Source organism: Branchiostoma lanceolatum, chromosome 18 (genome assembly GCF_035083965.1).
Source record: "Branchiostoma lanceolatum isolate klBraLanc5 chromosome 18, klBraLanc5.hap2, whole genome shotgun sequence".
In the NCBI taxonomy this organism is placed as follows: domain Eukaryota; kingdom Metazoa; phylum Chordata; class Leptocardii; order Amphioxiformes; family Branchiostomatidae; genus Branchiostoma; species Branchiostoma lanceolatum.
The window spans coordinates 4,819,174-4,836,782 of record NC_089739.1 but is presented as its reverse complement, the minus strand read 5'-3'; the positions used below and the strand labels follow the sequence as shown (position 1 = coordinate 4,836,782).

Below are 17,609 nucleotides of genomic sequence, written 5' to 3'. Positions count from 1 at the left end.
ACTATTGACACCATACTTGAATTGGATTGGAGACTTTCGATATACGCTTGACTTAATCTTATCTTTGACTTAAAGGCCAACTATCTACCTACTTGTGGTTTATAATGTAATATCACTAATTAGTCCTTTTAGATGCTTTATTTACTTAATAACACGCAGACACATAATCGTCTGTGTTGTCGTCATTGAAGACCCTGTCACATAATGCCGTACGACAGGTGTACGACAGACATAAGACAGGTAACAGTAACATCGTCTTGGTAAAAGTCGTGGATGCATCGCACAGTTGTCGTAGATCAAGAAAAGTCATGCAATGTATGTGACTGTTCTTAGATGTAAATTTTGACATTTTTAATTCGCTAGCTGTTACTTAGGAATAGAAATCAATGCGGTGTGGTATATATGATTTCTCCAGCTATTCTTTTTATCCATCAATGACCAAAATCAAGTCTCCAAACTCATTTGCGACGAATCTACAGTCAGATGAAAAGTAGATGCTTTCTTATGTATAATTCGTTAGTTGTTCATTAGGAACAGAAATAAATGTGGTGTGGGATATATGATGTTTTCTACTATGATTCTTCTTGTTCATATAGGACCGAAAACAAGTTTCCAAACTTTTTGCGACGAATTGCGTCAGATAAATGTCGATGTTTTCTATCGCGCCACCTAGCGGAATATATAGGAAATGTGTATGTCCTAGTTAGAAATGCATGTAACATATCCAGTCCTAACAACGGCGGCACCCCCAAGTGCTTTTTTCAACAGTCTCTATTCATTTACGCTTCCATACAATTCTGTTTAATGCCCCACCGGCTTAGTTGCATCAAGGGTTTAAAATTCCTTTGTGTTTGGCTGTGTATGTGTAAGGCGAGAAGGTAACAATAGAAGGTATTCACAACAGTACCACTGTACAAACAAGAAGAAACACTGGCTACGGTCGTTCTTGAAAAGACGACGCGAACTTCTGCATAGACGAGGGATGATTATAGAAAAAAATTATTTCGCATTAACGTATTTCAGAATTCTTATGAGCACGATATGATATCCATAGTTTTGATATGCGTTACAATAAAAACAATATTATTGGTAAAAGAAATATTGATATGATTTAGTGAGAATACAATATTGTAAAATATTCCTAAGTACCCTTATTACAATGGAACCGTCGAAGTGAAAGGTGCTCAATTTCTTCGCAGTGGCTCATGGGTCATTGGCGCATAGTAACACTTGGTAAGAATGTCGCAGTTTCTGGAACAAAAATGGAGGGAGGGAGGGACACCTATCGACAACCTCTGTAAATCTGTTCGTGTAATTTGATTGACGTTTGACCACCAAACATTATGTAATAATTGCTAACTTTTAAGTATCGAAAGGATGGATTTGAAAGCTACGGACTCGTGGTTTAAAAGCTAGGTGATGTGATCACAAGTTTTTGAATCAGCTTAATCAATTTTTGACTAGATTTGCCAACCGAGGTTGGCCAGCTAAAACTTTCTTCACGGCCAGCACAGACCATCATCAGGAAACTAAGGTAAGGGCAAACTATGCTTCCTTTGTAAAAGTAATACAAGCCGTATAGTGGCTGTGTATATGGAAAAGTTCAAACCATTTGTTCATAAGAAATACACAGCACCATATTTATTTTCTCTCTGATAATACTTTACACTTCTATAAGTACAGTTGTAAATACATTCTACTTTGCCTAACGTGCCACTTGCATAAATACTGTAGAATTTGTTCTTAGTCACATCTATAGTAAGGTATGTCCCTGTAGCTCCACTGGTAACAGCCTCAAAGTTGAGCTCCTGTTTCTATTAGTTTGTAGCTTAGAGACCCTGATTCAATCTTGGGAAGCCATCTCGGTTGGCGCTGTGACGGTCCTTCTGAAGGGACGTATAATGGGGGTCCCCTGTTCGAGGATGTGTCTCGAGCACGTTAAAAGGGAATGGCTAGCAACCCCTCCATGTAAAAATACGTCCTGCTACTGATCAAAACAGCAAGGAAACTTGCTGCCCTATGTGCCACTAGGCACTACAAGTGTCTGAAAGAACGGATGTCTATAGGGTCCTGGCAATGTTCTGGAGCTGTGAGCGTCTTGAAAGACATGCGATAGAAACAGTGCAAACCGTTTACACGCTGGAGTGATCTTGAGGTGTGTACTTTGTTGTCAGGACATACCTAGGAGATACTTTGTTGCTACTTTACGGAAGCCCTTACACAGTTTTCAGTGCGTGTCAACATGGTCAGAAATGTAGGTGATCCAAGATGGGAGACCGGTGTCATATCAAGGGTTTCATTAGTTCACAACCAAAATTATTAGCTTTCTTGGCTTAGGGTTATCGTAAATCAACTACGCTTATTATATCCATAGTTTGCATGATTTCAATTCACGTTGTTAATTATCGTTGACACACAAGAGAGAAAAATGTAGTAGCTGTTGTGATTTTGCATGCCCCAGTTGTTGTAAAAAGATTAACCAACAGCAGCGATCTTAAAACGGCGGTGAAATGCAACCTCCCACGTTATAGGTGACCTTCAACTAATTTGATCATTACTTCAAAGATTATATATGCAAGAAAACGGTTACATCAAGAATCATTTGAACTATATGCTGACAGAAAGGTGTATTGCAGAAAATCGAAGAAAAAATTATTGAGTAGATGACTGGGAAAAACCCTGAAATGTTGGTTATGTATGGTGGTAGGATATCGGGTTGCACCCCCACTGTGTTTTAGCCTATCAGATGTTTCGTATGTTTTGACTTGGACATGGGGGTGGGGGCACACTGTTTTTTTGGTGTGTTGTTTTTCGTTCAGTGAATAATATTCAACTAGTAGCATTCAAAATAACCGCCAATAGTCAACTGTATATTAAAAATATAAAATCAAAAATAGAATTCTTTGATTTACTCTTGGAGATTGCAATAATTTTGAAGAGATTAAAAAAAGAACTTTTTGTGAGCCATTTGAAATAAAGACCTGTATTCTATCTTATAACACATGTACTAGCAAACCAATACGTTTTAAATGTCTTTTTTCGCGGCTAAGGCCTTTCACATAATAATCAAAAGCTGTTCATGAACATTAGAAATACCGATGATCATACCTTTTACTGATTGATTGACCTTTTACTAATTCCCAGTAATCTATTTATACCAAAACCCTTAGAAGGTTAAAAGTTAAATGTTACACGTTTGCACGGTTAAGTAGGGTGGCAATCAACATTCCCACGTAACTTAAACGACCCTGTGTACTTTGAATGGAGAGTGGTAGCCCGGCGGTGGCTGCCATGTTTACACTTCTGCCATAGTTCAAACCCTTACAAAAGAACCCGCCACTAAATCGATAGTGTTAAAAGGTTTCGCAAACTGGGCTGAACAAACTGTGGCGTTTACCAGGACCACGTCTTGTCCTTCTAATAAACACAGTTACAAGAAGGACATATTTATGAGGTTGATGAATGGTTCTCATACATGGATGCTACTCTCAAGTATTGTGTATTTTGGCGGCGCCTCAGGTATGGGGGCATTTTCTCTCTGTCCTTATTTTTAGCTAAAAGCTACCACCCCTAGCTATTTTTGGGTACACCGCTGGCAAGGAACAAAAGATTTAATCACCAAGCAGATCTAAAGAACTGGCAAAGAGAGTTTTTATAGCCACCCTATGTTTCTATAAAAAAGCTTCTGGTTTCCTTTTCCCTTCTGGGCCCCAACACACAACTCAACTCAAATCTTCTGTTATTGTTTCTTTCAGAGTCGTACTAAGATGTCGTCTCTAATGGATTCATTCAACGGTGACTTGTCACCAAGGAGTCACTCTGTAGCTAACTATGTAAGTAAATGTTATCGTTATTTGATAATCAATAATTCAATTCGTTAAAGTGATTTTCATTGACATGCTTTCATTTGAGAGTAATAGCATATGTGGATAGCAAAGACAACTATTGGAAGATTGCTTAGCGGTTGTATTTTCATGATTAATTCAGTAAGCATGCTGATTGGTTGTCATATTTGACAGTACACCATATCTACATGTAACCTCAATGGCCTTGCCTCTTAGTACTTGCAATAAGTGTGACATCGGCCGACAGTGGCTTGCCAATGTTTTAAGGTCTACGCTATGAGTTTTCGTCGTTGTGTCGTAAGGGGGATAAGAAATGATCGATTATTGTTTTGGAAGTTTGTTTTCTGAAAATGTTGTTGTAATATTTTGTTTTATTGTGATGAGTCGACAGTTATATAATATACATCTTTGACTACCGTTCCACCTTATTAAGTTGAGAACAATATAACATTAGACTACTCCAGTTCAAATGTCGCCTCTAAAATCTAACTTAAACAATGAAAAACAAAAGATCCCACCTTTTCTGTAATGTGAAACTTTCTTGATATGTGCATCACCCCCTCCCCACCCTTTAGACTAAGAAGGAGGCTATGGAGGACGCGTCAGACGAGGAGAGAGGAGTTCTGATGCAGATGCAGGAACACTTCTACAGACAGGCTCTCATGACAGAGAAAGCCAAGTACGACAAGGTATGGACAATTACAACACTGTCAGATAGAAATTAAGAAAAATGTTAGCAAATGGCCATGAGAAACACATTGCAGATTTTAACTGTCGCAACTTACACGATTAAAGCGCCAGAGTTTATTTCATTTTACTTTATTCTATTGCATTTTGCCATGAATGTAGACGGATTGTAGTTTCTCATTGTGAAGTAAGATGAGTTCTATCTAAAGTATCACTAACAGGAGACGTCATGGGAGAGCAAGTGCCAATAGGAAAACACAAGCTACAGTCGCCTATAAGCAAGACCTTTTATGTCTGCTATCACAAACTTGTACGCGATTAAGTAATAATGGTGGTTTGAGCTTGCTTACATCTTACAGTTAAACGAATACATTATGGTATTCTACTGACATTGTTAATGTTCTTTCACTTAATTTAGTTTTTCAGAGAGGAGGTGAGTCGAATGCTAGGAATAGCTGCCCAGCGTAGACGACAATATGGCCTCCCGAAAAAGAGCCACGAGTCATGTGACACCATCAAAGCCCTGCGCGAGTGGATCACGTGGGAAACTAAGCGAATCGGCATCCACCGCGATAACGAGGACGAGAATGACGTCGTGAGAAACCTGCGCATGCTCCTGAATAGGATCGACTATGTGAAGATTCTTTTCACAGACATCAAGAGGTATTTGATCACGCCTCTTCTGACGTACTTTGCCATCAGTGCCGAGTTTAACGCCGAGCTCTTGGCAGTTAGAAGAGACCTCGTGAAGGGGAGGCAGCAATGTGAGAAGTTGTTGTCGGACGATTACAAGCAAATCACCGACGGGCACGCGTTCGAAGCGATACCGAACGAGAAGCGATTCCCTGTCCTTGTAGTAGTACCGAAAGCGATAGGCATACTATGCATAATCACCGACCTCACCACAAAATGGCGGATTCATTCTCAGTTCGAAAATAACTTAGACAACTTGTGGACGCGCCGCGCCTCCTTGGACACCCCTCAGATGCTGCAGTCGAAGAAGGAAGAAATCACCCAACTGGAGAACAACGTGCAGACGGCCCAACGAGACTTCGACGAGATCTCGCGAGATGTTCGAGAGTTCGAACGAGACGCTAAAGATTCTCAGTTCAGTAGCCAGTACTCGGGTACATCAGATCAGTTAGAACAGGCAGAGCGGGAGGTAAACAAACTGCTACAAGAAGAGAGAAAGCTTCAGAGAAAAATCAAGAGCATGACAGAGCGACTGCGATCAACTAGAGTAGGGGCAGTCAAAATCAGAGACATGCTCAACCAGTCTAAGGAACAACTGGCAAAAACACAAGAAGCTCTTTACACAAGGACGGAGGAGTTTGAGGATTTGTCGTCACGAAAAAAAGAATTTGACGAGTCAGAACAGGAGTTCCTTCGAGGAGGCTTCGACCAAAGAAGAGTAGAACTCATGCAAATGAAGGAAAGACAGAGGCACGCCAAAAAGAAATTACGGTAAGTCTAAGACAACTTTAGTGTTATGAAGTACCTACAATCAAGCTTTCTATCACATCATGTACCACATATATCATTATGTTATCCAAGATGTTATTTTGCGTAGTTAACATTACCATGAATCTCTGTGTAGAACATGTATTGCAATTGCGGTTATGCAATTCAATAGATTCTAATATGATTCAGGGATATTGTCTTGTGTATTTATCTAGGGTACCATCCTATGTAGTTTACCGGATCTCCCACACTCGGTCAGTCACTAATCGGAATATAGACATGTCTGTGGGAGAGCGAGTATGGGAGCTCGGGTAAACTACATAGGATGGCATCAATGCTATTGAGTATTGTCATTCTCTTAGAAATGTGTCACAAAAAAGCATCTATCAAGAATCCATCAAACTTTTCAACTCAGCTTATCAAAGGGGCCCAATATTTGGGCCCGAAAATAGGATTTTTAAAGTCAATCCATTTAGTTATTTCTATACATGATTAGTTCCAACAACACTCACAATGTATAGCGACGTTCATGATACAAAAGCACGATGTCGTTGTGATGTGAGAACTCACTAAAAATCGTCACTGGGGTTTTTGTAGGCTCGAGAAACTAAGGGGATCATCGTACGGCACGTTTTTGCGAGGTTTTGAAATGCTCAAAGAATGAAGTTAGTACGCAAATGAGCTTAACAGTGTTAGTAAATGTCAAGTTAGCTACAATAAAGTTTCCAGATTTTTTTATTTTCATTATTTTGGCTCTAATTTAGCTTAGGTCCCTTTGAAACAAGACATCATTTTACCGTTTCAGGCAACTAGAAGAGAGGCGAGAGCGGATCAAGCTGGATTTCCGCGCGGTGCGTGAGGAGCTGATCTTCCTGGACACCGAACACGACAAGGTCACGCAGGATTACGACTACGTCAAGGGCATCATGGACGCCTCGCTCAAATCACTGTGGAGAGGTTCGTGCAGCGTTCTTATCCTTCTATCTCCTGTCGTGCCTGGTGTCACGTTATGTTTCAGGTGAAAACAAGTTAGAATTCAAGATGGCCGACCCATGACGTCACAGATTATCATGGCGACGCCCATGGGCCAAGGATAAAACAGAATAAGCCTTTCCTTTGCAAAACCTATAATTACACCATTCTTATTTTTCTATATCCTGTCGTGTGTGGTGTCACGTTATGTTTCAGCTGGTAAAGTGGTCCATCTCTACAGCCCTTGGACCACACTTGGCACACACTACATGTATACCAGGGGCTAAGTCTGCAAGAAGAAGCACTACTTATTATGGCCATCATCACTCAGTGTAAATCGCAACATCGGTGTGTACTAGAAAGGTGGCGATGACATTGTCATCACTGTTCCTATCTTTAAGGTCAACTCTTTGTGTATCGTTTGGCGACGCCTCGGGGGTGAGGATATTTTCTCTCTGTCCTTATCTTGTACACTCTTTTACCTTTCACAGATCAGTCCCCGGATGCCATCTCCGTGCTTCCCAACAGGATGACTCGAGAGAAGTTGAAAACGGTAAATACTACAATGTGTTATATGTTTAGTGCGTGAGACGTGATCATATCTCTGTGTCTAGATTGATGTGACATATGTTAAGTGAGACATGTTTAGGTCTCTATGTAGATATAGATGTGATATGTTTAGTGACACATATCAAAGTCTCTATACAGATAGATGTGTATATTTCATAGTGAGACCTGCTTATGTTTCTATGTCTAAATAGATTGATTGTAGAACCCGCTTACCTACAAATCCCATTTGTCAGCGTATTTCGTGCAATTATCCGGATGGTGCAACAAAGCAAAAAAACCCTCAGTCGTGTGCTTGTTGAAGATGACGGGATAGAAAGTTGTTGTTATCATTGATAGACATTATATGCTGATGACATTTCCTGCTTCATCTTGCGACAGTTTCCCGTCTATGACATCCACCAGCCCAAGGGAATCTGCCTGATTATCTGTAACGAGATCGTGCGGAACAAACTGAAGTGCAGACATAGCGTGAGGAAGGACCTACGGGGCCTTGCCAGCCTGTTCCGACAGTTGGGCTACCAGATCGTTGTCAAGGAGAACCTGACGTCATCAGTGAGTAGTACATTCAAATTTCCTCTGTGTTGTAAAAGCAGCAAGTGATTGATATTCGATAATTTTCTGTCAATTTAAAGTCTTCCTTTGATGTAATTGTGTATTGTTCATAACCATTTTTATTACACACAATTCCTATGTCTTACATAATTCAAGTTAAACATCAGGCAGCATGTTCTACCACTCCCTCTGTCTCTCTTGTCTATTCGAGTCTCTCTGTCTCTCTCTGTCTCTCTCTCTCTCTTTCTCCGTGTCTCTCTGAAATTTTTTTGCTCCCTCCCTCTCTCTGTCTCTCTCTTTCTGTCTCTACCCGTCTCTCTCTCTCTGTTCATATCTTTCTCTGCCTCTCTCTCCCTCTCTGTCCCTCTCTCTGTCTCTCTTTCTTTCTGTCTGTCTCTCTCTCTCTCTATCGATTTATCTTACTCCCACTCTACCTTGAAAACGTGAATATTTCATCTACACTTAACTTAACAACTTGTCTATCCCCGTCAGCAAATCGTCGAAGCGCTGATCTCGCTGTCCGACGAGTACCATGAGTTCAGCGGCCGGTACAGTTCCGTTGTGGTGGTGGTCATGGCCCATGGGGACGCCTCGGGTAGACTGGTCGGCACGGACCTACAACCGGTGTTCATCAACGAGCTGACGTCACACTTCCAGCACACACGCTGCCCCAGCCTCATGGGACAGCCCAAGATGTTCTTCATTCAGGTGAGAAAGGGAAATTATTTCTGTACTTAGATTCAGTATACTACTTATTTAGTCATCCGTATTGTAAATATTATATCGTTCTTGTAATGTAATTCAGCTGCATGTGGTTTAGGCTATTTTAGCTGACAATAGCTGTACGGTATGGTTGCTGTAGGTCATCAATTGTTTCATTGAATATAGAGATGGGAAGTAATATCATCTTAACGGCATTTGTTGCTCTATATGCGGGTGTTGTGCGTCATTTGAAAGATATAAGTAAGCCATTGACAATGTCAAAAATAATCATGATGTTTGAATTTTTTGTGTTCTCCTTTATCAGACCTGCATGGAGCTTGTCTTGGAGGCGCAGCGAATGGGCAACCCCGACGTCCTGGGGGAAATCTCACCGAGACGGAACGGCTTCAAGTTAACCTTCAGTCTCAACAGCTACGGTCCCCTCATCGTGACACCCGAAGAACCGAGACTACCGGACAACAGCGACTTCTTCGTGGCACAGGCAACCGTATTTCCCCCTTTAACGACTCCCGTACTAACCTCCTCCCTCATCGTACAAGACAGAACATGCTCGCCTGAAAACTGCTTCCTGAACGCCATAGTGCGAGTCTTTACCGAGTACGCATGCGTGGAAGATCTGCTGAGCATGATGGGAAGGGTAGAGGACTGCGTTGCTAGTACAGGCAGCCATGACAGTTATACCGGGCGAAGCTCACCCCTACAGATGTCATACGTCAAACATACCTTAGGAAAACAAATCTTCTTCATGCCTGGCATGTGAAGTGAGCATGCGCATATGAAGGGACTTGCACATGCGCACTAGAAATTGCACATTATACCCAATTTCTGAGCAAACTGATGATTGGTATTCCAAAGGCCCCAGTTCTTGTATACAGCAAGCAGTCCTAGACTGAGTAGTTTTATTTACAGAATGTTTATGCTTCTATTTTCAATTTCCCAGATCTTTGAAAAAAGCTTGTATATATAGTAGGCATGTATATAAATGTATTACTTTTCTAACCAGTGAAACGCTTTTGCTTGTAAACTTTACTGATTGTGATAAAAAGGTAACTAAAAATTGTACAAGCTTGTGAAATGACGAACACTATAAGTGGACATCTGAAGAGATGAATAAAGTGAATCAAGATACTCTATGGCATCCTCTTCTTGTTGTTGTTGAAACCAAAAATTACTAGGGTAGTGGGTTAAGGTGAGGGATAGGATGATGATCTTTGATAGCACACACACCCCTCCCGTCTAAGATTATATCACCAAACATAAGTCATATCTTCACCTCCAAGAATACTCTTGAATCGAACGTGAATTGAAGTACATGTACCTCATATGTTTTATTTTTCAAATATTTATCATTATATTGTCTAATAAGCTATACACAAGCACATTTCATCTGATACTATGTGTTTTGGAGACGGAAGAGATTTCGTATGTACAGTTATGCTATATATTGTATCAATGATTTCCTGGTTGGGAAAGACTTTATTTTCGATCATCTCTATACAGTAGAATTATACAGTACAGTAAAATGGATTATCAACTTTCCTTAGCTTGATTTACAAATATTTACATGTACAGGTCATATCTTAATGATAATGTCAAAATGAGGCACACCTGTACATAGAAGAAGATATGTACAGAGAATGAGATATGAACATATGTGTCGAGAATTTTCTTCTTGTCATGTGCAAGCCCCTCGCTAGGTAGCGCCGTCGATCATCAGTCACAGGTTCCACTGTTGGAGCATTTTCCATTAACGCACTGTATGTAATCCAGACGATGTCCGCTGTCATCCTATTGCGGCAGGAAAACAGCAAGACATCCAAATCGTTAGGCAAAATGATTAGAGAAAATAATTCACAGTTGAACCAGGAATGACAGCAAACAAGACATCATGGAAGGTAGACTTTACCCTTATCGATCCTTCAAGTCCCACAATCAAAGCAATAGCAGCCACCGAGGAAAATGACAACGCTGTATTGTTGGTTACTTAGCGAATCACGTACACACACATACACATAGAAACTAACACACACATACACACATACATACAGACACACTAGGACACATATACATAATACAAACACACAAAGCACACATACAGAGATATAGATATATAAAGACAGGCAGACAGACACACATACACAGAGACTTTTGATACTGTAAACCATAATACTTACGCTTCAAACCCAGACCAAGCCCCAGCGCCAGGGCTATGCCGATAACCGTCAGCACCCCCGCTGCGATAAGTGACACCATCCATTTCTTCCCAGGCCTCCTGCTCCTCCACGAGCGACTAACACCTACAGGCGCCACCCTATTGTTTGGTACCACTGGTCCAAGTTTTCTGTGCTCCGGGGGTGGAGTAATCACTACTTTCGGTAGGGGGCGCTGCGGTGTGTTTTGAAGGGGTGGGAGCGTGCCCTTGAGGTTTAGAGGGGGGAGGTGATGCCGGGATGTCGGTGGGGCGAGGCTGTGACTGAAGGCTGAGTTGTCATTATCGTCCTTCGATAGAAACCGAGAAAGTAATATTGTTAGTTTGTTAAAGTAGACCAACGTCTGCTCATTATAGAAAGAAAGATAAGGAACACAATTTTTTTTAAACTGATAAGAACCCTATTGTGCTAAAGCCACTTAAAATTCACAATCCGCCTTATATCGTGTATAAGGTACATTCATATTCCACATTGTATATCAACCAAAATATGTTTTGTGTACTTCAAAGATTTAGATATAACGTATTGCAGATTCAAGAATGGGGACCATATGTAAGGCTGTTGATGGCCCTGGTTACATCAATGGATTTTGTCGATAAAGATTTCGTTTACTTTGTGGGTTTTAATTGATTCATTTTAACACAAAATAAGGTAACTTACCGTGTCGCGGTTTTCAGGCAGACCCAGGCTATTCTGGCCACTCATCGTTGCAGACGACAACGCCTCAGGTCTAAAATAAGCATTTTTTAAATCAATTCTATTTCTACCTCCAAGACTTAGACAGTAATGATCTTACCACCTTTTCAAAGTCACTATACAGACAAAAGAACATTACATTAAGGACAATGGCACATGAACGAGGACACTATTTTGTCTATTTTCTGAATATGCTTTGTGATAAGATGCCAGCTGTAGTTCAAAGAAAGACATAGAGTGCTCCTCAAAAGAAATCATATTCTGGTGTAAAACTGGCTATAAATGTTTGTACATTACTCGGTTTGTAACATGTTGCTTCAGTACGCTACTGAAACTATTACTATACAGGTGCTAAATGCAATGGATCCACTATACATGTTCGAAATATAAAGTTATATGTATTTGACGTACTTAAATCAAGATTGAAGTTGTCCAATATCTAGTCCACGCTAAATATACTACTCGCTTTCCGTAACTCATAAATATCATTAACGATATTTTGCACGGTACTTTCGTACGTTACTGATGCTTCAGATGAATATCGAATTCTATGGAAGGACCAGTATCCTTTGTCTTACATGAGCAAAATGAAAGGATATACCACTGCACGAAATGGCCTCGTATCCTGGCGTATACGTACAGGGATTCCTCCGGAAATATTCCATATCCCGGTGCGGATTTAGCGTATCCGTTAATTATATCGGAAACGCTAAATCCGCACCGGGATATGGAATATTTCCGGAGGAATCCCTGTACGTATACGCCGGGATACGAGGCCATTTCGTGCAGTGTACTGTAGAAGCAGAGTTACTCAAGAAACTGGATAAATTTTCGGAAACGGTCAGACATTTCTGGTAGCATCCACTACCTTTCGTCAGTGACTGGCAAAAGGTAGCGGATTCTGTCTGAAACGTCTGACCGTTTCCAAAATCTAGTTGCTTGTCAATGAGAGTAATTGTTTTCGTGCGTATCTTATTACCTAGATGTCTAACCTTTAACGACGCACATTGTACCTTACTCGTTACCTAAGTTTCACGCATATATTAGATGGTGATATGTTTATCTTTGTGCTATAACTGCTGTTTTTAACATGTTGATGTTATAATGTCTATGCCCATGTGTTTGAACTTTGAAGATACCAAGAAAACGATACAGCGACGTTGCTTTTGTTATCAAAGTGACTTGGCAAATAAAGGTGAAATTACATAATCTTACTCATTGTCAACTACCTGCATCTATAGTTTAGAAAAGCGTATAAATCTGGCTATGAATTTTCAACATTCGTTCTAAATATATAACCTATACATGTACATATTTCGCAAGAAGAATACCTACGAGAACTTGTGTTGGGGCAGAAGTTGGAAGATATTGCCTTACCTGTACTAAAGGTACCGTGGTGAGGGTACCGGCTTCTTCGTACAGTTTTAAGTACGACACAACCGTCCAAAAATAGCAAGCAAATCCTTTAAACTATTGATGGCAAAACAACTCCTACTTACCTGATGAAATGTTGGCCGTTAGCTACCTCGACATGGTGTTATAGGTTCGCTTGCCCCTCGTTTATAGTTCGCTCTTGCAGCAACAGTCAATATCTCAACCCGTAACAAACAAGGGACAATGTAGAAACCGTAGATTTACGTCATACGCAACCACCACGTCCCTCACACGTGCACCCAAGCGTGTCGGCTCATTTTTCTCCCAGCATTCATAGCCCGCGGCCGTCGCCATGGTAACCGGCGGCCATTTTTGTTCTATCGTAAAAGGCCGAACATCGAGACTGTTGTTTAGATCGTGTGGGGCTTGTGCGGAAGAGGTAAGATAAACAACCCCCTACAGATAATGTGTCTCAGTCGTCAAAGATTTGTGCTACTGGATAGCCCTGGCCAGGAGTCATTCATACAGGGTTCGCGAACTTTTTATTGTTCATTAATTTTGTATCCCGTTTCTACAATTTCTGTCTCATAAAGATATTTTAGCTGATTTATTTTTTACCCCCTCGAAATAATTTTTTTCTATAATATGCTGTAGTGAACAATAACCAGTGAAACAATTATTAATTAAAAAATACTTTATTTTCCCGATTGGCCTATTTGCCATTCCTAAAAAGCACATCAAAACCGGTACCTTTTAAATTAATTGATGCAATAATATAGTCGTACTAAAATTACCTATATCGACTGCCTTTTTTTATACATAAGCTAAGATTTTGACCACTCAATTTTCAAGTTAAATTAAAAATCTAAAAGTCCTTCGAACAAACAGAAGTACTGCCTTTGAGATAGTTTGATATGTAATCCAACAACATTGTTTTTCGGAAATTTTGTTTTATTTTTCTTCACAAGAAATGATAGCTTAGTTATACCATAAAAAACACTGCCACTACACAATACTTATCACAATGACTGCACAATGATCACGTCTTATATAAAAAAACAAGGAATGAACTTTAATTTCACTATCATTTAAAGTTCAAAACGCTAAAGATGAATATGTCATGGTCATGAAACAACATCATTGGCTACTGTGTACGCATTCTACTAAAGAGCATTAACAGTAATTCTATTTTCAGTCTCAGTTTGACAAAGTAGTATTGACCAATGGTGTAGAGTCTGTGGACACTCTGTCCGACTGGTCAGCTGTTGCAGTACTGCGAACTTGGGGTGTTGTAAGGTGCAGTACTGACGATGATCGCAGGGTTGTCTCCTCGGTAGAGCTTCCTGCCAACAGATACATTCAATTTTATATTCAGTTATTGATCTTAAGACAGCCATCAGATGAAGTAATCTGGCTCTTTTTAATCCGGCATACTAATAGTTAGAATGCTATGAAATGATATGACTGTGGAATGTATTTTGTACTACTTACTGTGCTAGTAGTAAAGTATTATGAAACAAATATAAGAAAGTCACCATTTGTTGATGTGGCCATTGTCGTCTTCGTCGCCGTGGGTCTTGGTGGTGCAGTAGTGATGGCTGTAGTAGTAGTAGTAGTAGGAGTCGTAGTTGTAGTAGCAATAGGAGTACCTAATACCGACGGAGAAACGTGGACGCTAACTGTGGTAGTGGGCACAAACACATGCACATGTACGTAGCGATCGAGTGTTGTAAACTTTGGATCTATGGTCAGTTGGCCGAGTGTTGTAGAGTGGGCTATGACTGAGCGGACAGTTTGTACGTCCGGTTCTCTGGTGGCTCTAAAGTGGATGACGAAGTTACAGACGATCCCCTGTCGCAATCTGTTGACTTCTGTGAGGCGGTAGGCGTCTGCTAGGCTGCTTTTCTTGTATTCCTCTTCCATCTACAAAGAACATATATATGTAAATAAATAAATACAAGGAGTATATAATTAAACAATAGAGCGAATGTTTGGTACCTTCCACAATAGATTTGACAAAATCCTTATTAGAATGTCTTGAACAATAAACAAGAAATCAAAGTTTTCATACCTCCGTGAAATGTTTTTAGTGTTTGTAATTTTTTGTGCTTTCATTATTGCGTATTTCTCGCTGATTCTGTCTCATGTATTTTCCCCACTGGCTCTATCAAGGTAACAGACATGCATATAGCTGAACATTGAAAACAGCTAGAAAATGATATAACCCATTCTGGGACCTTTCTGCGACTTTTGACCTAACTTCCTGTCAGTGTCCCCAATGTGTCTAGCATCTAGAAACCAGCCACTCGGATACTACATTCAAATGACTACGGACACACAAACAAACATACAAACAGACACACCAAAAACAAAGCCTCCGTACACTGAAGTTTCAATATGTTACAGAACGGCAAACTTAAAAATGGGATAACTCACCGATTTTTTTATCTGTTTCGCAATAGTGATAAACGCAGTCGACGATGGGTCATGCAGTTCGGCAGCAGTTTCTGGAGTCAGTTCAGTTGCCATGAGTATCTTCACCTTACCCCTGAAGGCAAAATCCCTAACCTTTTGCAAGGGTGTGCTCGGTTGGTCGATCTTGACTCCAACTCCCAGCGCTATGATGAGAACCAATACCAGCATCAGACACAACGCGGTAACGGCACGTTTACTCCTCATGCAGCTAGGGTTGGTGTAGAGAGGTCTTCCTTCTCGAATGAAGTGCTCGCCTTCACCAGTGTCTTCCATCTCAGCGAGTTCCTGAAGCTCTATCCCCACCGTGCCTCCACCGCTTGGGATGGGTGAGTAGCGGTAGTCTCTGTTCTCCCGTTCTGGTGAATTCTGATTCTGCAGGGAAAAATTTCAATATTTCTGGTTACTCTCTATGATCCTTCTGTGTTATACAAGATCTAAGAAACTGACACCGAAATCGTCACTAAATTATGATCATGAATACTTGTAAAACTTGTGTAAAGATATATCAGATTTTAGTCAAATCTACAAACGCTGAAAGCTTACGGAAAGGTCAGATTTATGTTTTAGTTTTCTTTACTAAATCTTAAAGTCCACCTTTAAGGTCTTGAAACTTATTTTGAAAACTTTGATTGAATATTGTTTTTGTGCTCCGCACCATCATCATCTTGCATCCGAATTTCTCCGGTGAGGTAAACTAGATAAAGTTATTCCAGTACTTTTTTTTGCATCATGGCGGACACAAATGTAGAACCTGTGAGACATGGGTCTCTTTCGATCATTGTCAATAAAGTAGTGTGGCACTGCACGAAATGGCCTCGGATCCCGGCGGATACGTACAAGGGATATCGATCTTCCTGTATTTTTGGCGGATATTGACGGATACAGGCGGATCCAACGTAACTAACGGATCCGACTAAATCCGCACGGGCTTTGGAATATTTCTGGAGGAATCCCTGTACGTATCCGCCGGGATCCGAGGCCATTTCGTGCAGTGTGAGGTCGTCCAGCTCTGCGTTTTTCCTTCGGGTAACCACTGCATTATAAGTTCAGGGAATGTAAGGAACAACAGGATACTTACCATTTTGTTGGCTCCTGCGTGATGTGTACGTTGATAGAGGATCTAGGGTGTTGACGAACAAGTTAATCTTACAGTTCTGAGTTTCCTATGTAGAATGGCGTCCAGTAAAGTGACCTCAAACTGCCGATAACGCCACAGTAGATTATACAGCTAAAACTGTGCTGCCTGCTAGATATTTTAACACCACACAGCAGTCACGGTACTTATTGGAAGCTAAATAAGCCACCTGTAGTGTTCCGCAGCAAAAAAAATACAGCGCGTACGATGAAATAAGTCACAGTTTTCTCGGTCTTTTGACAGAACTGTTTGTGTTTGGTGTGAGTGAAACAGTATACCGGACATTTTGTTCTCTCTACAGACCAAAAGTGTTACAGAACACGCTGCGTCAACAAAGACGATAACGGCGTCTATATAACGGCTGTCGGGTCAGTATCGGCTGAACAGATGACCACTGTTGTGAGTCATAGCAGCCCTTGGATGGTGTAAAGTGACCAAACCGACAGACAAAAACTTCATAAGCAAAAAGAGGTTGAAAAATTGGAATGTACATGTATAGGATAGTTCAGTATGATATATATATATATGCCTTATTTCGTCTGTAATTGTTCCGCGGGTAAAACACAATTTGATCAAATGATCATAGATATTAATGATATCAATGAATTCAATGCAAATAATACCATACATATTGCATATATGGCACATTACATTCTTAAATTGATAGTTATGGGATAGCTGATACATGGGTTTCATCTGTATCGAGTGCAATCATCAAAACGTGGTGTCAAAATCATTGAGTGATTTATTGGCAGTCTCATACATGAATGACATGTTGTCCATACAAAAATTGACCTCTATAAGACACATACAGAAAATTAATCTTTTTGTAGCAGTCACCTCTGTTTTGTATACGTCACCTATAAAAGCAACACATGTTTCTTCTACTGTTTCCAACCATCTAAAGAA

At 40.5% G+C, this 17,609-nt stretch overlaps 1 protein-coding gene and 1 long non-coding RNA gene across 2 annotated transcripts; one reads left to right on the top strand and one right to left on the bottom strand.

The window, feature by feature from the left end:
• Positions 1 to 1,391: 1,391 nt before the first annotated feature.
• On the top strand, positions 1,392 to 9,753 carry LOC136424078 (uncharacterized). Its single transcript, XM_066412498.1, has 9 exons — positions 1,392 to 1,534; positions 3,756 to 3,833; positions 4,421 to 4,534; positions 4,951 to 5,996; positions 6,799 to 6,950; positions 7,457 to 7,518; positions 7,914 to 8,087; positions 8,580 to 8,795; positions 9,115 to 9,753. Exons 2-9 carry the CDS (start codon positions 3,768 to 3,770, stop codon positions 9,568 to 9,570), a joined length of 2,286 nt encoding a protein of 761 aa, XP_066268595.1. The 5' UTR covers positions 1,392 to 1,534; positions 3,756 to 3,767; the 3' UTR covers positions 9,571 to 9,753.
• A 762-nt stretch (positions 9,754 to 10,515) lies between these two features.
• LOC136424104 (uncharacterized) lies at positions 10,516 to 13,463 on the bottom strand. Its single transcript, XR_010753818.1, has 4 exons — positions 13,216 to 13,463; positions 11,681 to 11,750; positions 10,985 to 11,309; positions 10,516 to 10,598 (listed from the first exon to the last, which is right to left on the bottom strand). It is a non-coding gene; the product is annotated as an uncharacterized lncRNA (long non-coding RNA).
• Between the last annotated feature and the right edge of the window lie 4,146 nt (positions 13,464 to 17,609).